General features: G+C 42.4%; 1 protein-coding gene across 4 annotated transcripts in view; it reads right to left on the bottom strand.

Moving 5' to 3' along the window:
* Positions 1 to 25,568, bottom strand: part of gigyf2 (GRB10 interacting GYF protein 2) — a 261,643-nt gene that overhangs the window by 61,688 nt on the left and 174,387 nt on the right. For 3 of the 4 annotated variants that reach the window (XM_072474612.1, XM_072474614.1, XM_072474613.1), the window contains 6 exons: positions 23,946 to 24,058; positions 20,694 to 20,822; positions 17,717 to 17,817; positions 14,209 to 14,309; positions 9,836 to 9,994; positions 4,706 to 4,858 (listed from right to left, as the gene is read on the bottom strand). In XM_072474612.1, coding sequence (XP_072330713.1) covers positions 4,706 to 4,858; positions 9,836 to 9,994; positions 14,209 to 14,309; positions 17,717 to 17,817; positions 20,694 to 20,822; positions 23,946 to 24,058 — 756 coding nt within the window. The remainder of the gene's footprint in view (positions 1 to 4,705; positions 4,859 to 9,835; positions 9,995 to 14,208; positions 14,310 to 17,716; positions 17,818 to 20,693; positions 20,823 to 23,945; positions 24,059 to 25,568) is intronic. The other variant, XM_072474615.1, reaches the window with a different exon arrangement.

The following is a 25,568-nucleotide window of genomic DNA, read 5'->3' as shown; positions in this document are numbered from 1 at the left end:
CGTTAAAAGACACCCTTTATGTAGTTCCGAAGCAGGATAGGAACCAATTAATCTGTTTATTCCATGATGGTCATGGACACCAGGGAATCGATCCCACCGCAACCCACCTCAAACAGCTTTGTTGGTGGCCAAATCTCAAAGAGGATGTATCCCATTACATTGAGAATTGCCTCATCTGCGCACAGAACAACCCAGATAGATATGCCAAAAAGGCACAACTCAGCCACACCCAACCCATTAAAGGCCCCTGGACTAACCTCCAGATCAATTTTCTAGGTCCATTGCCCCCTTGCAGGAATGGCTACAAATATGTTCTGGTGGTCATAGACACTTTTACAAAGTGGGTGGAAGCATTTCCAGCCCGCACCAACACCGCGCAAACCACAGACAAAATCCTAACCCACCACATCTTTACAAGGTGGGGACTCCCCCGCAGTATTAAATCGGACCAAGGTTCTAACTTTACGGGACGGGTCATGCAGAACGTCCTCACGATATTTGGCATAACCCCAAAATTTCACATTACGTACCACCCACAGTCGAGTAGTAAAGTGGAGCGCATGAATCGGACCCTAAAAACCACCCTCCGAAAAATGGTCCAGCAGAACAACGCCACTTGGGACTCAGTCCTCCCCTTTGCGCTGATGTTTTTGCGTAACACTGTTTCCACCTCCACAGGTTACACCCCACACACCCTCATGACCAGACGCCCCATGAAAGGGACAGAGTACTTGTTAGGTTTAGACCTGACCAGCCCTGAAGTTACGGTCCTCACCCACGAGAAAGCCGTTGAGCAATTAATTGCGAATGTAAAAACGGCTCAGTTAGCAGCCGCTGTTAAACTGGGCACCAAAAGAAAACAGAGCAAGGCCTGTTTTGATAAGGCAGTACATGCAACGGAGTATAATATAGGACAACAAGTGATGTTGTCTGTGTATAACCCCAGCACATTTCTGTCTCCGAAATACTCGGGTCCGTACTCCATTACGGATAAAGTAAGCCCATCGGTATATAAAATCAAATACCCAAATGGTAAGACTGCGTGGTTTCACATAAACCAGTTAAAGGCTTATGGAGCACAGTCAAACCACGCCCACCACGTCATGCTTGACGCAGCAGACCACACCCCGCCCACAGCCAACGTAACCAGACCAACCCCCACCACGTCCAGCCCAGACACGGACTCGCCCCCGACTCCACCCCCAAAATCTACACTCCGCCCCGGAACGACCACAGACTGCAGCAGCAGAGACAGCGACTGTGACGATAGCCACAGCACGCCTCCCTACTATCCTCATACAACAGGACCCACACCCAGCGACTCCGAGTTCGACTCCAGTGATCCCTTCCTGATCACTTTCCTAAACAAACCACACCACGGACCACCGAACCATACGGACGACCCTGACTTTGTCCCCACACAACTCGACGAAACCCATTGGCACCGCGACAACTCCTACAGACTGGTCTGCAACGACGAAAGCAACCCCAACTCAGACCACGCAGCCCTCTCAACATTAATTCACTCCAGAGTTTGGCACCCGGGAGAAGGGGACGACCTAGAGTCGGACCCCCAATCCGCCAACCCCTTTGCGACCCTGTTCGCAACAGAGAACTGAGGTGTCCACATGATGATTTAAAGGAGACACTTGGGGAAAAGTGTTGTCCTTCCTGATGAAACCTGCAGAATGTTTTATGTTGTTCGTATGTTTTGTTTCAGTGTTGTTCGTCCAACAGGAGAATGTTTCTCACTGTCACACACCCATTCACCTGAAACTTTTGAGCTCTTTCCCAAAGACACCCACCGCGGCCAGACGCTTGTTCAGCGGAACTAGCTTATCTGCAGATACCTGGTCAGCAGACCACACGCCCGTTCTGAGAAACTAGCTTCTCGTCAGACGCCCGTTCTGATTTGAGGGTAGAATCACAGCAGCAACCTTACCATGATGACTACAGTTTTGCCCGTTCTTGTCGGTTGCTCAGGCAGTGGAGAAACGGCGTGAGACCCGCCCTGCCTGGGACCCCGCCCTGCCTGGGACCACCCCCCCCGGTCAAAAACGCTCGGGTAGGGGACATACGGTATTGGTAGCCGTCCTACCCGGGGACTCCATCCAAATCTTACCCGTCGCGGCTCATACGCACCTCACTCGACCTTTTCCTTTCAAAACAGTTTTATTTATTTAGGCGACCTTTGGGTTGCTGCCTCATGCTATTTACATCCAGGAACATTTGGATGATAAACTTAGCACTGGTCCACCATTGGGAAGTGTGCCGTGTCCTAACAGTTGTTTTGAAAAAAAAATGGGGGAGTCACATATAGTGACCAATTATAAGGGTTTAATTGGCCCCAAGAAGGACAGACACACTAACATACCGGATATTATACCAAGGTAGTTACAGATACTATGCTTGCTTTACAGAACTCCAGAAGCTCCAGGACCGGAGAAAAACAGAGAACAGAAAGAAAGACAAAGAAAGAAGACAGCCATGAGGACTTCGTTCATCGTGCTCAACATATTTCCTATGAACACTTGGTTGCGCGAGAACGTGGACCCCATTACTTCAAACCCCCCCAGCCGTTAAATGTTTCACTGCCCCGCAGTACCGAGGGCCCAGTCACCAGCCACACTGCATTATCCTGGTGTGCCAAGTTCATAACCTGGTACTCCCTGTCTTACGTAATTGAAGCACTGTTAGCGTTGGCAATACTCTGCTGTGCAGTGCACACTATGCACCTCCGCAAATGGAGAAGGAGAGCGTACCGCGCTCGAACCCCGGTATATCGGATCCGATCCCCTATGTTCGGGTAAGACCAGACCCCAGACCCCTGCAACCTATAAAACAATAATAATAAAACATGCACTTGCGTTTTTCTGTAAATAAAAAATTGTACAAAACCCCATTAACAGAAAATGTATGATCCTGCGCTTGACTGCCAAGCCAGGAAAGAGTATATTGAATGTTATGATTGTTGTTGTATGTTTTAGAGAGATAGGACGATGCAATGCTTGATGAATGTATTTAGGTAAAATTAGAGGTTCCAAGTTTTTGTTTTGTCGATGCATGCCCCTGCCTGACATAGCGCCCTCAAGAATTGTTTAGGTAAATTTTTGTGCATAGCTAGGGTCAGAGTAGTGGCCATGTAGGAGGTGTCCCCCCCCCCGGTCAGGGAACGGAAAGGACAAAATTTAGGTGATCCTTCACGCTTCGCGTTAGGATCACAAGTAGGGAATGTAGCCACCTAAAATGGCTGATTCCCGATTAATTTGGCCAAAACCCGATATAAAATGGCTAACCGAAAAGGCTGATGGGAAAAGCAGCCAACAGGGCACAAACGGACAGCTGCAGACAGAATAGCGTATTCGGCTCTGGGGAAGTCGGCCCAGATCGATACCTGCGACCATTAGCAGCACATCAACACAGACATCTGCAGTTTAATCGGCTATCCCCGGGAACAATTGCAACATATTAGCAATTGAATGCCGGGCCAGACCTCTCGGCGCCAGCAGTGGCCGAGACAAAGACAGGTGAACGACCACCCCCCGATCAAGGAATCGCCCCATTATTGGAGCATATCGAACCCAATGATTGGGGACAAGTCCAATCACTTGGGACTCAGGGTCAAGGTCCGCCCCGAGAGGCGGGAAGCCCCTGGGCCCTATAAAATGAGGGGCCAAGTTCAGATCGACCAGTCTCTCCCTTCTTCTCCTGCTCGCAACCTTCGCAAGAACATCGATCAGAAACTGTATGTTTGACTCCAGCGATCGCTACCCGATAGATCCTCCTAGCCATCGACCCGTATCAGCCTTTTGAATCCCGCAGGCCAGACTCAATTAGATAAACCATTTGTTTCCCTGACCTGGTGGGCCATTCCCAAAAGTTAAGTATTGGCCAGTAGTGGTAGGTAGTGATATAGAAAGTAGGATTATTGTGTAAGTATTTATTGCTGTACATAATAAATGACTGTTGATTTCAATCTCACTAAGCGGTGTGCTGACTTATTAATCATAACTCGAGCTTGAACCACGTGGCGGTATCAGAAAGATACCTGGCGACTCGTGAGCAAAGATGGCATAATCAGAGCTAATAAAACTAAGGCTAATAAGAGCAACACCATCCCAACCCCAAAGCCCACCTCCTGGTGACTCCCCCCAGCCCTGGCAGAAGCCCCCTGGCCAGCGGCATGGCTGTCGGTGAAGTATTGCGGTGCTGGACACTGTCCATTGCCACCCCCTCTCTCTCCGCAGCCGTCACGCCAGGTTCACGACTGTTGAACAGGCGGCCTGTGCCTTTGAGAACTTGGCCCATCGGAGGCAGAGCATCCTGGGTGCTACCCGATAATGATATGCAAACAAGACTGTGCGAGGCAGGCGTCACGATGATGCCGATTTGGAGGGAGCAGAGTATTGCGACCCGGCGTCTGCCGCAATTTCAGCATCGGGAGCCATTACCCGCCCGATCGCCACTCCCGACTTTGATGTCGGGCAACAGAGAATCCCGCTCATGGAATTTCAAGTCATCGGCAAATACTTCCGCATTTTAAATGATCCAGTGAACTGGAACAAAACGTGAAATGGTCACACCTTGGAAAAATAAGTCACAAAATGATTCCATTAAGTTCTTTTAAAAATATTTTGTACAATTTTGGAACCAATCAATCTTTTCAGTTAAGCTATTTGTTTTTACCATTTTATTCTCGAGATACCTGTTTTCGAAGAAATTCTTCCCTGTGCCGTCTTTCTTCCTCATCTCTCTGCCTTTCTTCATGCCGGCGGGCTTCTTCCTGTTGTCGCTGCTCCTCTTCCCTTTGGCGGCAGAGTGCTGCTTCATGCTCTCTTTGGCGTTGTAGTGCTTCTTCCTAAGGCAAGCAAATAAGAAAGAAAGAAATAACCTTTATTGTCACAAGTAAGCTTACATTAACAATGCCTTTGATAGAGCTCAAACCAAATATCCATTGAAAATCACCATCATTCATGATCTCATTATCTACAGTGAAATATAAATTTGAGGGAAGAAGCTATTCTTAGTAACAACCGACTGAAGAAAAATCAGAATTTAAAGTGTGTGCATTAGCAGCCGTGCCCTTCCTGCATCCCACAGAAAGCATTGTCCTGGAGAACACTGAGGTACACCACTCAGCAACAAGGTAAGTACCTATTATTTGAGACTTGGACATTTTGCTAGCACTGTTTGTGGTCCAAGAAGTGGACTGCTTTACTCCAACTCAAATATTCTGCTGCAATCACTCCTCCCCATAATCTGTAACTCACCCTGACACCATTTCTCTCACTTCATTCCCTCGACCCATTCTTCTGCTTTCCCCGAACAGACTGACAACCCCCATCTCAAGGGATTAGCAGTACATGGATGCAACCACATCAATGGCACGCCCAGATGACACCATACAAGCCCCTGGTATGTTTTAATACCAGGAGGCAACATGTATAAAGTTAATTCGACATGGTTGCAATAGCCGATTACTGGGGCCCAATGTCAAGTGTCCCCTATCCGTACACACATTACCCATGTACGCTTGCCTGTTTACGTTCCTATTTTTGCTTCTTGTATTCCTATTCTGTAGATATCTCTTCATTACTGTGTGATCCACCCTCCACCTATTCCTAACTTCCTATCCTTTCTAAAGGTCACATGCCCTTCAATATTCAGGTCCCAATCTATGCCATCCTGCAGCTATGTTCATCTGTTTTGTTCCGAATGCTACATGCATTCAGATATAAAGCCTTAAGTTTCATCCTTTTATTATTTTTGTAACCTCCAGCCTTATGGGTTGATTTCCTCTTAGACTTGTTTACTCTGTTTACCATTTCCCATATTAGTACCTTCCTCTCTTCCCCTGTCTCTATCACATCTGCCCCTATTTGAACCCTTGCCTCCACTATTTAGTTTAAAACTTCTCTACTTCCCTATGGATGTGGTTTATAAGAACACTGGTCCCAGCATGGTCAGTTAGCTGCTTCATAGAACACAGAACATAGAAAATACAGCACAGAACAGGCCCTTCGGCCTACGATGTTGTGTCCAACCTTTGTCCTAGATTAATCATAGATTATCATTGAATTTACAGTGCAGAAGGAGGCCATTCGGCCCTTTGAGTCTGCACCGGCTCTTGGAAAGAGCACCCTACCCAAACTCAACACCTCCACCCAACACCAAGGGCAATTTATCATTGGCCAATTCACCTAACCCGCACATCTTTGGACTGTGGGAGGAAACCGGAGCACCCGGAGGAAACCCATGCAGACACGGGGAGGACGTGCAGACTCCGCACAGACAGTGACCCAAGCCGGAATCGAACCTGGGACCCTGGAGCTGTGAAGCAATTGTGCTATCCACAATGCTACCGTGCTGCCCTTGAGACAAATAAATCTACAGTATATCATTTTACCGTAATCCATGTACCTATCCAATAGCTGCTTGAAGGTCCCTAATGTTTCCGACTCAACTACTTCCACAGGCAGTGCATTCCATGCCCCCACTACTCTCTGGGTAAAGAACCTACCTCTGATATCCCTCCTATATCTTCCACCTTTCACCTTAAATTTATGTCCCCTTGTAATGGTTTGTTCCACCCGGGGAAAAAGTCTCTGACTGTCTACTCTATCTATTCCCCTGATCATCTTATAAACCTCTATCAAGTCGCCCCTCAACCTTCTCCGCTCTAATGAGAAAAGGCCTAGCACCCTCAACCTTTCCTCGTAAGACCTACTCTCCATTCCAGGCAACATCCTGGTAAATCTTCTTTGCACCTTTTCCAAAGCTTCCACATCCTTCCTAAAATGAGGCGACCAAAACTGTACACAATACTCCAAATGTGGCCTTACCAAAGTTTTGTACAGCTGCATCATCACCTCTCGGCTCTTAAATTCAATCCCTCTGTTAATGAACGCGAGCACACCATAGGTCTTCTTAACAGCTCTATCCACTTGAGTGGCAACTTTCAAAGATGTATGAACATAGACCCCAAGATCTCTCTGCTCCTCCACATTGCCAAGAACTCTACCGTTAACCCTGTATTCCGCATTCATATTTGTCCTTCCAAAATGGACAACCTCACACTTTTCAGGGTTAAACTCCATCTGCCACTTCTCAGCCCAGCTCTGCATCCTATCTATGTCTCTTTGCAGCCGACAACAGCCCTCCTTACTATCCACAACTCCACCAATCTTCGTATCGTCTGCAAATTTACTGACCCACCCTTCAACTCCCTCATCCAAGACATTAATTAAAATCACAAACAGCAGATAACCCAGAACTGATCCCTGCGGTACACCACTGGTAACTGGGATCCAGGCTGAATATTTGCCATCCGCCACCACTCTCTGACTTCTATCGGTTAGCCAATTCGTTATCCAACTGGCCAAATTTCCCACTATCCCATGCCTCCTTACTTTCTGCATAAGCCTACCATGGGGAACTTTATCAAATGCCTTACTAAAATCCATGTACACTACATCCACTGCTTTACCTTCATCCACATGCTTGGTCACCTCCTCAAAGAATTCAATAAGATTTGTAAGGCAAGACCTACCCCTCACAAATCCGTGCTGACTATCCCTAATCAAGCAGTGTCTTTCCAGATGCTCAGAAATCCTATCCTTCAGTACCCTTTCCATTACTTTGCCTACCACCGAAGTAAGACTAACTGGCCTGTAATTCCCAGGGTTATCCCTAGTTCCTTTTTTGAACAGGGGCACGACATTCGCCACTCTCCAATCCCCTGGTACCACCCCTGTTGACAGTGAGGACGAAAAGATCATTGCCAACGGCTCTGCAATTTCATCTCTTGCTTCCCATAGAATCCTTGGATATATCCCGTCAGGCCCGGGGGACTTGTCTATCCTCAAGTTTTTCAAAATGCACAACACATCTTCCTTCCTAACAAGTATTTCCTCGAGCTTACCAATCTGTTTCACACTGTCCTCTCCAACAATATTGCCCCTCTCATTTGTAAATACAGAAGAAAAGTACTCGTTCAAGACCTCTCCTATCTCTTCAGACTCAATACACAATCTCCCGCTACTGTCCTTGATCGGACCTACCCTCGCTCGAGTCATTCTCATATTTCTCACATATGTGTAAAAGGCCTTGGGGTTTTCCTTGATCCTACCCGCCAAAGATTGTTCATGCCTTCTCTTAGCTCTCCTAATCCCTTTCTTCAGTTCCCTCCTGGCTATCTTGTATCCCTCCAATGCCCTGTCTGAACCTTGTTTCCTCAGCCTTACATAAGTCACCTTTTTCCTCTTAACAAGACATTCAACCTCTCTTGTCAACCATGGTTCCCTCACTCGACCATCTCTTCCCTGCCTGACAGGGGCATACATATCAAGGACACGTAGCACCTGTTCCTTGAACAAGTTCCACATTTCACTTAATTGCTCTATTTCACTTCGTGATATAGAGCAATGCCAACAGCGTTGGTTAAATTCCCATACCAGCTGAGGTCATTCAGGAAGGTCCCGCTTTCTCAACCTTGCCCCTTGCCTGAGGTGTGGTGACCCTCGGGTTAAACCACCACCAGTCAGCTCTCTTGCAAAAGGAAGAGCAGCTGATAGAAATTGGCTTTCTAGTTAGCTATGGATGATATAGGTAAAAGGTTTAACTGAGAACTCATTAAGAGTAATTAACTAAATCATATTGACCATGAGAGTGAGGAAAGCCAAATAGCTGGGAACATTTTGCAAATTGCTTGAGACTTTAGAGACTGGTCAATGACGTCAAAAAGCTAAAAGACCCCATTTGTGTTGTAAAGAACTGGGCTGATGTCCCAGTCCCGTTTCTGTGGTAACAACCAGTCTAAAGTGGAGCGAAGAATGCGTTTTTCTCAAGCGATGGTATGGGAAAGTTTGTACCAATATATTTAAACACATATCTCTCTTAAATTGATGGACAGACAGTTTGGCCGAATTGAGTGAATTATAAATTAGTTAAAGCCAACCACAGCTGTAAAGGTGATAATAATCTTAAGAATCACTTGTCGGGATGAAAAAATCCATTCCGGAATCAATCTCTTTCTGAAACCTATGTTTTTGCTGCTGCCTTTGCTAGCGCTATCTTTCTTTTGTTTAAATCACTCAGTGATTTTATACTGTGTATTATGATTTGAAGAATTACCACGATCTGTATTTTAAAACTCAACCACTGTATTCGCAAAAGACAAATCAATCTGACTAGCTTGCTAAAGGACTAGTCGGAATTCTCTTAATGTTGTATTGAAAATAAAGTTACCAGTGGGCACTACAGCTGACTAATAAAGTTCCGGTGGACTTTGGCAAAATGCACAGACTTGACCTCTGTGATTTGGGAACCGAGAAGGGATAACGGATATCCAGGGTTCCGAATAGAGACACAGATCCAGCAGCTGGCCATGCCAACACAGCCTTTAGTGCCCTGGGACTGTGGCTACATTTACACTAACCACAAGTAAATCAAAACAGCAACAAAATAAAAAGTATGGCTACTTGCGTTCTGATTAGTGAAATTGTTATGTTGAATGCAATGGTGGCTCTTCAGAGTTTTATAGTTTGGACAAATCAACATTATTTGTGTATTAGGATCTGTCTTGCTAACAGATTTCTCCCCTAGTTCAATAAAGTTGAGTTCTTCTGTGCAATTTAATCATCCATATCATACAAGAAACAAACAAATCATTTCAGCCAACCACATTTGAATGACCAATGGGTAATCAAAACGGAGCTACATAAATGCTGTGGCAATTCTGACATTTGACAAAATTATACTGCAAACCTTGATGAGGTGGATATGTGGCTAAAGTGTTGGGATGTGTTTTATTTCCAAATTCTGTTCCTAATTGTACCTGTTTCCTCCTCACAAGCTCTTCTTCCTCCTTTTGTTTCCTCTCCTCTTCCTGCCTTCGCAAAAGCTCTTCCTGTCGGCGACGGGTTTCCTCTTGTCGTTTTCTTTCCTCCTCTTCCCTTTTGACCCTAGTTTCTGCATCTCGCTTTTCTTGTTCAAGCTAAGCACAACACATCAAGTCACAGAAAGTTACCAGTAGCACATAGACGAACCGAAGGAAAGTTTTTGATTTTAAAAAATCTTGGCAAGATTGCAAAAGCAACCTATGAAATTGATGTAGATTTCAAAAACACATTCCTGCAATCTTCTGAACATAGTTTCAAGTGCCATGAAGTAACAACTAGTGCATTTTTGATGTGCTCCATGAAACGTGCATGAAAAGTTATGCATATAAATAATCTATATTTTTCACCAGACTGAATGATATTACAGCAGCATCAGAAGAAATTGCTGAAAGCAAATAAGAAAAAAATCATTCATACAAGTGCCTTCCACATCCTCTGAATAGCCCAAAGAATTTCATGGCAAATTATTTTTTGTTAATTAGCAAAGAATGTTTCAAGTGTAACCATTTTTATGATATCATTGAACATGGCAATCAATTCTCACACAGCTAGATCCCACAAATAGCAAATGATCAGATAATGGCTGGAATTTCCTTGGTTAAAATTACACCAAAATCTATTTCTCCATGCCAACCGGAACTTGCACCCAAAATTCCTAGCGTTATTTGCCTAACTCAAAATGTAAAACCTGGCTTAAACCAAGTATGGTCCTCTGCCATGTCTCACCTGTCTCTTCTCATTGCTAACCCTCATTTTTATGCGGGATAGGAGTGTGGTGTTCAAGGCTTGTTTTGAGCATAAACACCAGCATAGAGATATGGAGCTCAATGGCCTGTTTCTCTGCTGTATTTTGTCACGTCTGACTTATGTTTAACTTAAGTTTGAAAGCAACAAACTTCAGTTCCAAACAAGAACCTTAAACTTGAACAAAGCCATTTACATAAGAATGAGTTGGCAAAGGTTGATTTGTTAAATAGACAAGAACCCATGGCAACATATAAACAGCAAGAAACATTTAAAGATACAATTCAAAATGTTCAACTCAAAATGTTCAACAAAATACATTCCGCTAAAAAGCAAAACCTCAACAACAAAGATCCATCTGTGTCTTACTGAGGAAGTTAAGAATAATAGATCAAAAGAAGAGGGTTAAAATGTTGGAAAGAGTAGGTGCAAATCAGAGGATTGGAAGTGTTTAGAAACCAGAAAAGGGCCACAAAAAGGCTGATAAAAAAGGGAAAATAGATTATTAGTGAACTAGCCAGCAATATAAAAACAGATTCCAAGAACTATTTACAAGTACATAAAAAAGTAAATATTGGTTCCTTAGACACAAAGACCAGATCAATTGTCATGGGGGATGAGGAAATGGCAGACATTGAGCAAATATGTTTTTATCTGCTTCCACAGTTGAAAGCACGTTACTTACCTAAAATAGAGGGTAACAAATAGGTTAAAAAAAGTGAGGAAACCAAGAAAATAAATATCAGCAGGAAAAAAAAAGTACCAGAGAAACGCAAGGGACTAAAATTAGCCAAATCTCCAGGGCTTGGCCTATGCCCAGGGTTCTAAAAGATATAGTGAAATGGGGAGAAATGTCTTCATTCAGAGGTTTGTGAATCTTTGTGATCATCTACCCCACCAAGGACTGCCAATACTTCATTGTTGAATATATTCAAGGCTCTGATTGACAAATCTTTGGTCTCGACGGGAATAGAGGAATATGGGGAACACAAGGGAAGGTGCAATTAGACTGATTATCAATCATGATTGTATTTTATATAAGTTTAGAGGAAAGATAAAATTCCATTTGAAAGACAGTGCTCGACAGTGAAGCACTCCTTCATTATGTTCCTAAAGTACTTGTTCTAGCCCAAACTTTGCAGGTAAAATGACAAAACTGTCAACATTCACTGCCATTACAACTGTGAAACTGACAGCAGCTTCTGGTATCCATACATATGCAGGGGGCAGCACGGTAGCACAAGTGATTCGCACTGTGGCTTCACAGCGCCAGGGTCCCAGGTTCGATTCCCTGCTGGGTCACTATCTGTGCAGAGTCTGCACGTTCTCCCAGTGTCTGCGTGAGTTTCCTCCGGGTGTTCCGGTTTCCTCCCACAGTCCAAAGACGTGCAGGTTCAGTGGATTGGTATGATAAATTGCCCTTAGTGACCAAAAAAGGTTAGGAGGGGTTATTGGGTTACGGGGATAGGGTGGAAGTGAGGGCTAAAGTGGGTCGGTGCAGACTCGATGGGCCGAATGGCCTCCTTCTGCACTTTATGTTCTATGTTAAATGCAGAAATCCAGAAACTGCGATCAGTGCTTCTCCTGTTTCATTTTTCTTTCATGGAGTGTGGGAATCACTGGCAGGTCAGCACTTATTACTCATCCCTAATTGCCCTTGAGAAGGCAATGGGGAGCTGCTTTCTTGAGCACTGCAATCCATGTCGTGTAGGTATCCCCACAATGCTGATAAGGAAGGGAGTTTCAGGATTTTGACCCAGTGACAGTGAAGGAATGGCGATATAATTCCACGTCAGGATGATGCGTCTCCTGAAGGAGAACTTTTGGTGGTGTTCCCATGTATCTGCTGCCCTTTTTCTTCGAAGTGGTAGAGGTTTTGCACCTGGAAGTTGCTGTCGAAGGAGACTTGGTAAGCTACTGCAGTGCATCTTGTAGGTGGTACACACGGCTGCTACTGTGTGCGGAGGGAATAAACGTTGAAGGTGGTGGATTGGTGCCAATCAAGCGGGCTGCTTGATCATGGATTGCCTCAAGCTTGAGTGTTGGAGCTGCATTCATCCATGCATATTCTATCACACATCGGACTTGAACCTTGTAGATGGTGGACAGACCTTGGCGTGATAGGTGACCACATAATTCCCAACATCTGACCTACTTTTGCAACCCCAGTATTTATTTGGCTGGTCTAGTTCAGTTTCTGGTCAATGTTGATAGTGGATTATTAAGCCATTGAACGTCATTGGGTGATGGTTAGATTCTCTCCTGTTGGAGATGGTCGTGAATGTTGTTCAGTTCTGGCTGCATACGGACACAGACTGCTTCAGTATCTACGGGGTTGTGAAGGGTAATGAAATCTCTGCAATCATCAACAAACATCCCTATTTCTGACCCTATGATGGAGGAGAGTGGTCCTCTTTAGAAAATCTGTGCACTGAAAAAAACTCCCTTTGATGCTGCAATGCTGCTATTATGACACCCCTCCACAGAAATGGTTACATTAGTGAGATATAATTGCTTTTAAACAGTGTACTAAGCAATCTGTACTAAGCAATAATTGCTTTTAAACAGTGTACTAAGCTGCTCCAGCAGCTTTAAGTTCCTTCCCAGCAACAGCTAAACTACAACTTAAGCTGTGGATGCTGAACAACCTCTCTGACCCTGGAAAACTAATTTCATATGTGCAATGACAATTTTTTCTATTTTGAAAAACATCATAATTTAATCTTTTTTTAAATTGTATATTTCAACTTCTAATGTGTCAGTCCCAATCTTTACTTCACTCTCTGTAAAATGTATAAACGGGTGATGGATAATCAGTTGACTTTACTGTCTTGTTTGATCTTTGCGAAAATGAGTCCATGTGATTGGTTGCTTACTCTGCTTAAAAATATCACTGTTGGGCACTTATCCTTTAATCTCGGTACCAGGTTCAAATCAACTTTGGGAAAGGTGTGTAGTCAGCCTTCTTTTGAGGTAGGTAGTGGGTACCTTTGCTTAAGTTGGGACTCTGTGCTCAGATTTGTTTAAATATTAAATGTTGCACGCAATTCAACTATCTGAAAATTTCCAGTCAACACCACGATAAGGACAAGTGAACAGTTTTGATTGAGACCTGCTGCTCATTTTTAAGAATTCAAATACCTTTGTGCCATATTGTGTAACATTGCCATTCTGTACCATAAAATGCAAATATACAGAAGTTAAATTATTTTACCAGGGCGTCAAAATTGGAATGCAAGAGTTTGTTCTGGCTGCTCCAGCAGCTTTAAGTTCCTTCCCAGCAACAGCTAAACTACAACTTAAGCTGTGGATGTTGCCATTCTGTCCCATAAAATGCAAATATACAGAAGTCAAATTATTTTGCCAGTGCGACAAAATTGGAATGCAAGGATTTGTTCTGGCTGTTCCAGCAACAGCTAAACTACAACATTAACTGTGGATTTCACAGTTAGAAAAAGTAAATTCCAGACTACCAGCTTGTTATTAAGTAATACCAAAGAAAAGACTACCAGCTTGTTATTAAGTAATACCAAAAGGTTCCGTGTAAATATTTTTTTTAAATTACCTTGGCAGCTTTTCCCCTCTCCATCTGCTGGATTTGATCAACAGAAGCACCCTGAACTGTAGAATCGACTGGCAAGTCCCATACACTACCACCATCCCATCCTAAGGGAAAATGAGCAAACATAAATGATGACAATTTAAAAACTAAATTATAAATTCTATGCATTTCTTTCAACTACACTGTGTAGATAGGCAGAAAATTCAAAATAATCAATCCCAAAGAAAACTGTGGGTTAAATTAAGCTGCACTAGTTGCAATAAGCAGTTTCCACAATTAACTCTGTGAGACGGGAATTTTGGGAACAAATTAATAGATGGGTAGTGATCAAAAAAGGCTGATAGATCTTCGCCATTCAAGTGCCTGACTGACTTGCATCCTCCAGGTACCATGGAGTACAGCCTAGGTTTGACAGGTTCTGGGGCAACATGCATTATCATGGAAATATCAACAATGCTGTAGATATAGGTGGTATCAGATTTGAATATCTATATATGTAACACAAAGCTTCTAAAACTACACCATTTCACTTTCAGAAATCTAAAGCTACTCCTTTAAAAAGACTGGAACTTTTTCTCAGGTAACAAAGTAATACAAGTGTATCTCTTGGATTTTGTCTTTTTTTTTTATTTTTGAGAGCACCAAGTGTTAACATTGGGACCTCGTGAGAACCTTCAGGAAACCGGATACTATGTTGTGCTTTTCAGGACAATTGTATAGGTAGTAGTGACTAATTCTAAACTCCTTAGTCATCCACAATGAGGGAAAATAAAGTACATAAAACAAAAAAAGCCTTAGTGTAAAAGGAGATAAAGAACAATTTGGTGTAGAGGACACACCCAAGCTGATATGGTCACATGGTGCATTCTTCACTTCTGACTCTGCATTGATAGTTCAAATGGCTCCTGGTTGGGTCAGCAGATTTGCACCAATATTTACCAAAAGCTTCAGAAATTGCAACAGTTACAAAATTTACAATCACTGCACACCATACCTACTGATCAAAGCACGATTTCCAAATTTGACTCACTTTTCAAAACTCACCCATTAAAAATGCTTTCTTTCAAAGGAGTAAAGCAAAAAGAATCACTAAACTTGGGTATCGCTGAATACCTAATTATTAAATAATTGTCATAACTGAGAAACAATAGCAAAACACATGCCAAAGACTCAATATCAGGATTGTACCAGCAAAGACCCTTTCGACACACTCAACACCCAGGGCTCACTGGGACCAAGAATACATCACCACTAAGTGACATTAATGCAAATGAACTCAAGGTGTTGCAGGAGCAAGTGCCACTGAGCTCTGGATTTAAAGGGTTTATACAACTGATCTTGCTAATGAGCCAATTACCAGTCTTATAACGCAAAGTCCTTTCAGCAAATAAATCATTGGCTCAGAAAATTATACAGGACAGTACTAGTTTATTTGTATACTGGATATCTTTCGGTCTTGGGGAACAGCCAAAACATATTTCCCCAGAGGTGCATTTGGAGGCTTTCCAAATCATAACCCTAGAAATTATTTTGAAACAAAAACTAATTATATTTCTAAAGCCCTTTAGAGCCAATTAAGTGAATGGGAGGTCGCTGTCCCAATACAGAAATCACAGCAACCAATTTATGCAGAGGAAGATACCAAAAACTAGATGATTAGAAAATCTGTTTCAAGAGATGTTGGTTGAGAGATAAATAAATATTGGCCAGGGCATTGGAGAAAACATCCTTGCTCAACTTGGAAAGATGTTGTGGGATTATCTACATTCACCTGCATCTCAGTACAGCATCTCATGTTTCCTTAATAAAATGTCCGTCCCCCAGGATTATGTGCTCAAGCATCAGGAATGGGATTTCAATGTACAAACTTCTAACTTGGTACAAGCGTGCAGGTGAGGTTACAGGGATAGGGTGGTGGAGTAGGCCTAAGCAGAATGCTCTTTCAGAGCGTCAGTGCAGTCCCAATGGGTTGAATGGCCTCCTTCTGCACTGTAGGAATTCTACTCCACTGGGGCAGCATAGTGGCACAGTGATTATCATCTCAGCCGTCGGGTAAATATGATCCCGGCCCTGGGTCACCGTCCGTGTAGAGTTTTCACATTCTCTCCGTGTCTGCATTGGTCTCATCCCCACAGCTCAAAAACATGTGCAGGGTAGGAAGATTGGCCACGCTAAATTGCCCCTTAATTGGGAAAAGAAGAATTGGGTACCCTAAATTTTTTTTTTTTTTTTTTTTTTTTAAAAGGCATTATATTCTACCAATCGAGTCAAGGCTGAAACAAGCTTAGCGTTATAACTCCAAATCACAATGTTTTGGTTGTGTAACCAAGTATTTACATACACCACTTTCTGCAAACACCATTTTTACTGGATGGGGTTCTTCCCTCAGACATCCTCCAGGGAAGATGGTTCAAGGAAACCAATAGATGCACCCATCTTTGAACACAATGCTATGGATCTACAGAGCACACCGTATGACCAATCTGTCTCGATAAGTCTATCGAAGAGCTGTGATTCCAATAATAGCAGAGTATAATCTCATACCTAATGCAACGTCAAGGGCTTGCAGCGGAATGTTTCCATCTGCATGTAATTAGGTACAGGTGGAGAGAAGAGAAAGATGAGAGAAGGTTTGACCAATTGCTAAAGTTGTGACCAGCTGTTAGTTTAAAATGCCCAAGTTTAAAATGAAAATTTAAGAGCACCTTAATGCAGAAGTAGCCTAAAGACCACAAAGCTTAGTGTGGAAAAGAACACAAGCAGAGGTTTTGCTGACTTAGGTTTACAGAAGATGTAGAATGGTGGTATGAGAGTGGGAAGGTAGGAGAGCATTGGAATACTTGAGGTTGTAGATAGAAATTCTGTAGGAAGGGCACAGTGTTGATGGTAGAGGCTGACCTAAACAAATATATGGGGAAAATACAGACTTAAATGGCTGGATTCTCCGTTTTTGGGACTAAGTCCCCACACCGTTGTGAAAACTGCGGTCTTTTATGCCAGGAAAAACTGATTTTCCGCCCCATCGCCGAATACGATTTCGGCATCAAGGAGCAGAGAATCCAGCCCAAAGCATTTGCATCTTTCAGGAGGAAGACTTTGTTCAGTTTCAGTGCCACAACAGCTAACCAATCCAAGACACATTAAGTAGGAGAGGTTTGCAAGTTGGCAATCAAAGAAATGCAATATCAATGGTTTAGACACAACCCTTGGATTGCGACTGAATGACAGCTTTTAATTAGAAAACAAATTTAATTAATTGGTTAAATCTCCAACATAGCCCAAAATGTATTACATGCCTATTCGCCAACTGTCTATTAATGATACCTTAGTTTTCCCTTTCCTTTCATTTCATGTATCAGAGGTTCTGACTGTCTCTTGTGGTTAAATGATTTCACACAATAACCTAAGAGGCCAGCATCAAGATGTACACAGCGTCTGAATGGTCTCATTTCTGGAAAACCACTGAAAAATACAAATGATTCTTTAAAGGCTCATGTTTGTTCATATTTACCTGAAGGCTGAGATGATGCAGCTTGCAATTCCCATATTGAGTTACTGTCAGACACAGTCATGGATCTTGTTACTGGAGGCATCAGACTTTGCTCCGAGGATCTGAGTGCAGATAAAATGTTTATTCTTATGAGTTATGGAGTAAATTTTAAACTCTGACAACTCTTTGATAGCATATTAAAAATCTGTCTACGAAGATAATTTTGAACATTTATATTAAAAACAGTGAATCCTTTTCCATAACAAAGTATAAAGAGATGCATAAAGATGTTGGTCAACAATTCATCCAAAATTCAGCGATTTCAATGACAAGACATTTAGGCCTGAATCTTCCAAGAAGTGTCAATCTCTGTTGGGTTGCCACTCCATTCCTACTTTGCTGTGTAATGCTGGTGGTCCATATTTCTGGCTGGGATTTACGATCCTGGCATCTCCAGAAATGCAGAGCATACCTGAAGTGGAACAGAGAGGGAAGACAAGCCACCCTCTTTCTACATCAGTAGCACCTATATTCTGGTAAGAGTTTAAATGTGCCAAAAGTTCCAAAATCATCTTTGAGCGGGAACAATTTTGCTCTATCTACTCCCTCATGATTTTGAATACCTCAATCAAATCTCTACTTAGCCTTCTCCTTTTCAAGGAGAACAGCCCCAACTTTTCCGATCTTTCTTCATAACTGAAACTTCTCATCCCTGAAAATATTCTTGTAAACCTCTCTCAAATGCATTCATATCCTCCCTAAAGTATGGCATCCAGAATTGTCTCATACATGTTCAGCATAACCTCTTTGTGCTTGTACTCTATACCACTGTTAATAAAACCTGATCTACCGCCTTTAATGAGCTATGCTCATATGCACCCAGGCCCCTCTGCTCTTGCACACCCTTTAGAGTTGTACAACTTATTATTTATTATCTCTCCATGTTCTTCCTACCAAAAATGAATGAACGCCATCTGCCCACTCCACCAACTTATCTATGTCCCACTGACGTTCTACACTGTCCTCTCACAGTTTAGGGTTTCCAAGTTTTGCATCATCAACAAATTTTAAAATTATCCCCTGCATACCAGGATCTAGATCATTAATAGATATATCTATATCAGGAAGAGCAAGGGTCCAAGTACTGACCTCTAGGAAACCCCACCATAAACCTGCCTCCAGTCCAAAAAATATCCATTGAACATTACACTCAATTACTCTACCATTTTGCACCAACATTGCTACTGTCCATTTTATTCCATGAGCTATAACTTTGCTCACACGTCTGTTGTGAGCCACTGTTTCGAATGCCTTTTGGAGTCCATGTACACCACATCAACAGCATTACCCTCATCAACCCTATGTCACCTCTTTAAAAAAAACTCAAGTAAGTAAGCATGATTTTCTCTGAAGAAATCCACGCTGGCTCTTACTAATCAACCTACATTTTTCCAATATGAAAATTAATTCAATCCAGAATAACTGTTTATAGAAGAAATAAAACAATTGAGCGATCAAGAAAACAGTTCTGGACAGCACGGTGGCACAGTGGTTAGCATTGCTGCCTCACGGCACAGAGGTCCCAAGTTCGATCCCAGCTCTGGGTCACTGTCAACAACAACAAAGAAATGTACAGCACAGGAACAGGCCCTTCGGCCCTCCAAGCCCGTGCCGACCATACTGCCCGACTAAACTACAATCTTCTATTGTCCGTGTGGAGTTTGCACACTCTCCTCGTGTTTGCGTGGATTTCGCCCCCACAACCTAAAGATGTGCCAGGTAGGTCAATTGGCCACAGTAAATTGCCCCTTGATTGGAAAAAATTAATTGGGTACTCAAAATTTATTTTTAAAAAAGAAAACAATTATTGGGTATGAAAATTCAGAATCTAAACAGTTAAACGTAAAAACGTATTGCACAAGCTTAGTCTAAAAAATAGAGCTGCGTCATCAGGATAGATAATAAACAAGTGTCTTGTGTTAAAACTGAGACAGTATCTTGCATTCCATCAAAATGAGATACTGTTGCCATGAAGTGACTGCCATCAAGAGTTCAGAAATTCCAATAGCATCCCCAAAATAATTAATCTTCCAGTTGAGAAGAAAGATTTAGCTTTGAAAACCCAGTGTAAGGCAGGTACAGTAAAGTTGCCATAGTCCCAGATGACCATAGGCTGCTTTCCCTTGTGAGGGGCAGAGCTGCCTGGTGGTTTAACCTGAAAATCGATCACCACACCTCAGGCGAGGGGCAAGGTTGTGAACGCAGGCCTTCAAGAATAACATCAACCAGTACAGGAATTGAACCCGCTTTGCGCTCCTTGTTCTGCATCACAAATCAGCGGTCTAGTCCACTGAGCTAAACCAGGGGAAAGGCACAAACCACATTTATCCCTTTGTCTTTCATCGCCAATATTCTCCCGTGAAGACATTGATTTCTTGCTACATACAATACCACACTTACCAGTCAGCCTCATGTATGACTCTTAAATAAATATTCTTCATCATAAAGAGGGTTATTTAACTTCTGAAAGCATCAAATCAGAGTCCAATCTAGTCCATCACTGCAGTTCAAATAAAAACCTTTTAGCAGAAATCTGGAACAGGAACCCTGCCCAAATATATTTTCTGTAGCTAGGAGCATTGAAGGGAATTACCATGATCTGCACCTCAATTCCCAAAGAGAGGGATCTCTCCAATTTTCAATTTACCCCCTTTTACCAGTGGTAACTGGAATATAACAAATTAAAAATCAAAATAAGACTGGTATGGATGGAGAAAATAATTGGAGACCCCGAGATAATAGAATTAAAACACTGACTATAAGCCACGATCATTTTAAATGATACCTAGAAGCCCAAGACATTCGGATTCTACAGCATGCTCAGATCACCCCTTTCAATTATGTCACATAAGCACTTTTGCAGTGCTGGTAATCATTCCTAAAATTGCACATGAACTACCCTCTCCCCTTGAAGGTACTGAATCCCACAAATTGTTACCTTAACTTTAAGGCTTGGAATTGCTCAAGTATGACGGCCAGTTGCTGTTGCTGCTGCTGCTGTTGTTGCGATGTTATGGCTCCCATAGCTGCCTTTTGTTGGTGTGCTATTGCTTGTGCATACTGTTGCCTTACAGAGAAAAGTACCAATCTTAAACATTGACTGCTAGCTTATAGTGTAATAACAAATATTTGGGTAGTCACAAATATTTCTCATAAGGCTAAAGTTTAGTGCTGAAACTGAAAAAATAGATTTCAGAGCCCCTTAATTAATCGCATTTCTCAGTAGTACAACCTCCAATATAATCACCAATTTTAAGGGCCAATGAAAACAGTTACATAGCTTTTACTCCTCATTATTCATATTATCATTGACGTGAGATTCAGCAAGCCCAGTTTGTTTTAATGAATTTGTGTAGACCATTCATCATAAAGCATCCTGGCACAGCCATTGCCTATTCTTTCAAACCTTCACCAGTACTCTAGGAACACAAATATATTTGACTTCCCAACCTTGCTAGTTTAAAAAAAAATTTTAATGAATAAATGAAAACCAATTTAGAACATCAGGTTAGCTGTTGTCAATTGGCCTCATACAAATCTGTCAGAAGCGGTGTGTTATTTAATGTGTTGCAAAAGTTAAGTTTCAGAAAACTTCCTGAAAGCTATATTTCTGGCATTTCTTCTTGATCTTTGGAGGTAATTGAGCAAGACTCTACATACCAATTAAAAACTATGTTACTCAACCATGAACAGTGAACTTCAACTTTTTCTAAAAATAAAAATCTACCCAGCAGAACTGGATCTACAATATTCCATACAAATTCTTAACATTCAGTGCTATTCTTGCTAAGTTTTAACTTTAATTGTATAAAATTAAAAAATAAGAGGCTATGTCCACATTCCAGACAATCTGAACAGGTAAGGCACGCTGAAATGCGAATCTTGTTGAAAACCGATCAACATGGGAATAATGGATTTAAGTGTGACATTCAGGTAATTCAAATTATAAATCCCCAGCAAAAGTTAAAAGCAATCCTGCATATAATGCTTCATTATTTTTAGTATTTTCATACTAAATTCAAACAATGGGGAGACGGTGGTGTACTTGTAATGTTATCGAACTAGTAACTCAGTGTCATAGCTAATGCCTGGTGGGTTCAAATCCAACCAAATCATCTTAAATTCACTAATTTATGAAATTCAATAGATTATTTAAAAAATCTGGAACTGAAAGCTAGTCTCAGTAATAAGCTCAGTCATAAAACTATTAACAATTGTCATGAAACCCCATCTGATTCACTAGTGTTCTTTGGGGAAAGAAATCTGCCATCCTTTTCTGGTCTGATCTACAGCTGACTTTAACTTGCCTCCGAAATGGCCTAGCAAGCCAATTAGTTGTGTCAAATCGCTACAGTAAAGTCAAAAATGAATAAAATCGATGAACTGAGCCAAGGCGGCAGCACAGTGGTATATAGTCATGTGGGAGTGAATCTAGGCGTCTTGTGGCGTCAGGTCATACATGGGCAAGAAAATCTCCCACTGATTACCATTTTTAGTCTGCTGCTGAATCAGTACTCCTGTGTACAGAATACTACTCGGGAGAAGCACGGAAGTTGGCAAGGGTAGAAATACACTCTGGGTGGGACTTCAATGTACATGGCCTGATAGCACAACTACTGACCGAGCTGACTGAGTCCTCAAGGACATAGCTGCTAGACTGGTTCTGCAGTAGGCAGTGAGGGAACCAACAAGAGGAAAAAAACCTACCAGACCTTGTCGTCACCAGTCCAGCTGACGCAGTGGCATTGTCCATGACAGTGTGGGTAAGAATGGGCACCACACTTCAAGTCCCATCTTCACACTGAGCATGCCCTCCATCAGATTTTATGGCACTCCATAGTGCTAAATGGGAACGTTTCAGCATTGCTCAAAACTGGGCACCATGAGAGCCGTGGGCTATCAGCAGCAGCAGAATTGCATTCAACCACAATTTCCAAGTTCACAGCCTGACGTATACTGTAACACTACAATCAAGTCAAGGGATCAACCCTAGTTCAGCAGTGCAGGAGGCCATGCGGAGACTCTATCCACACCTCCTGCTGCCTGGGGAAAGCGGGCAGCATAATCAAAGACCCCTCCCACCCGGCTTACTCACTCTTCCAACTTCTACCATCAGGCAGGAGATACAAAAGTCTGATAACACGCATGAACGAGTTCAAAAACAGCCTCTTCCCCACTGTTACCAGACTCCAAAACCACCTTCTTATGGATTGATCTGCTTAATATTACGCTCCTGAATGCTTCACCCGATGCCGGTGTCTACGTATTTACATTGTGTATCTTGTGTCGCCCTTTATGCATTTTTCTTTTTCTTTTATTTTCTTTTTATGTACTAAATGATCTGTTCGAGCTGCTCGCTGAAAAATACTTTTCACTGTATCTTGGTACACGTGACAATAAACAAATATCTCCCTGACCAAGATTCGAGCTCCACTGCTCCCTGCACTCCCCCCTGGGCTCCTAAACCCAGAACCTCTACCAAGCAGCCAGCAGCAGAGTGTGTCCTCCCAGTGGAGCCTCCTCCATGCTTTGGCAGGGTGGAGGCAGCAGCAGCTGAAAGGAGGTGGAAGTTGGAAAAAAAATTTGAAGGGCGGCATGGTGGCTAGCACTGCTGCCTCGCAGCGCCAGGGATCCGGGTTCAATTCGGCCTCAGGTGACTGCGTGGAGTTTGCACTTTCTCCCTGTGTCGACGTGGGTTTCCTCCGGGTGCTCCGGTTTCCTCCCACAGTCCAAAGATGTGCAGGTTAGGTGGAATGGCCACGCTAAATTGCCATTTAGTGTCCAAAAGGTTAGGTGGAGTTAACAGATTTACAGGGATAGGGTCGGGACGTGGGCCTAGGTAGGATACTCTTTCCAAGGATCTATGCAGACTCGATGGGCTGAATGGCCTGCTTCTGCACTGTAGAGATTCTATGATATTCTATTAATTTTATTATCCAAGTCAGAATTCTGCCAAAACGGCAGACATTTCTCATCCCTGTATATTGCAATTTTTTCACTGTCACAGGGTCAAATTCCTGGAACCATCTTCTAATAACACTATAGGTGCATCAGTGCAGATAGACTTCAGTGGTTCAAGACACCACCTTAAACCTTCTCAAGTGCAATAAAGGGATAGGTAACAAATTTATTCACAGAATTCAATTAAACAATGAAGAAACTCTTTATAATCTATCGTTCAAAGAACTACCTGGTCATAAGCTGCGCCTGCAGAAGCTGCTGGCACTGTATCTGTTGCATCTGATATAAGTTCAAGGTTGCCAGTTCCTGCTGCCTTTTCAGTCTTTCCTGATCCAGGTCACTCTGAAAGCAAAATAGATGAGAATAAAATATGTGCAAGGGAAAGCCAAAGAAAGCAACAAATTGCCTTAAACCGAAGTACAAATTAGACATGGAGAATCTGCGATCAGAACTGGACGCAAATTTATTTTCTAATTCCAATAACATGATATGGAAAGCCATGGGCCATCCAGTCTGCGCCAAAAAAATGTATGAAAGTATACAACTTTTGAAATACCAGAATTACTTATTGCACCAATCCTATTATATTCTTATCGCGAACCATTTAATGCTTGATTATGGCCAATTGTATCATTATAGACTTCATCCACTTACCACTGAAGTGTGACTATCGAGTGTATCCATTTTTCATTCCATGTCACCTATTTTATTCACGTATTGTCCCATCATTTCCTTTTTCGTTAATTCAACAAACTGGTCTTGAATTTAAAATTTCATCACATACAACTTATCTTTAGCTTCATTGCCTCTGGAAATCTTCATATACAGGCATCCCCATTATGGATAAAAGCAAATAATTGCGAATGCTGGAATCTGAAACAGAAAATGCTGGAAAATCTCAGCAGGTCTGACAGCATCTGTGGAGAGAGAACGGGCTAATGTTTCGAGTCTGGATGACAGACTCTTCATCAAATGCTTGACGAAAAGAGTCATCCAGACTTGAAAGGTTAGCTCTGTTCTTTCTCACGCCATAGATGTTGTCAGGCCTTCAGAGATTCTCTCTCCACCCCCCACCCCCCCAATTAGGGAGTTGTGTTCAAAATACATTCCATTGTACGGGTGCATCATTGCAGCAATGTTTAACCGTTTTTGTTTTCAAATATTAGACATGTAAAATAGGCCTTGAAGAGTAAACTGCTGCCTGACATTTCAGTCAGTGTTTCAACAGCATACACTGTTGACGTCCTTGCAGATGGAAGCTATCTAGAAATCACTGAACTGTCGTGAATTTTCACTTTTTACATTGCAAGTCTCAGTGTGAAAGACTTGGAAAAAAATTACAACACGTTGAATGAGATGTGATGGGGCTTTTAAGCAGGGCACAAAGCCATAATTACTTTTGAATAACATCTCTGGCCCTGAATATCATATTTCGTATTTGCGGAATGTCAAATTTTCCATTGTGCCAAAAAATTTCGTTGATTTTTTTAAAAATAACTTGCTTTTAAAGTTTTATATTTGCGCTTCTACCTTAATCCATGTCCATGTCACAAACTGTATTTCGCTTCCTGTAAATGATTAAAATGCGAAGGATAGCCAATGCTTTTAACTTCCTGGTTTGTTACCTGAGAGAATTCTTCAATGTGACGGTTCCTTAGCTAGCTTGATCACATCCCTGTTGCTGGACAGCAGAGAGTCCCTAATGTTCGCGCAAGAATGAAGTTATCAAGAACGGTGAAATCTGCATGACAGAATTCACTTTGATCCTGGTGGACAGCGTTCTCCGAAGTCAGCAGCGAGCACCATCACTTTGCCGCTGAGTGTAAAATCCAGGCCATTATGCTACTAACTA

Source organism: Scyliorhinus torazame, chromosome 14, assembly GCF_047496885.1.
Source record: "Scyliorhinus torazame isolate Kashiwa2021f chromosome 14, sScyTor2.1, whole genome shotgun sequence".
NCBI classification, from domain to species: domain Eukaryota; kingdom Metazoa; phylum Chordata; class Chondrichthyes; order Carcharhiniformes; family Scyliorhinidae; genus Scyliorhinus; species Scyliorhinus torazame.
This window is presented reverse-complemented; position numbering and strand designations above follow the sequence as displayed.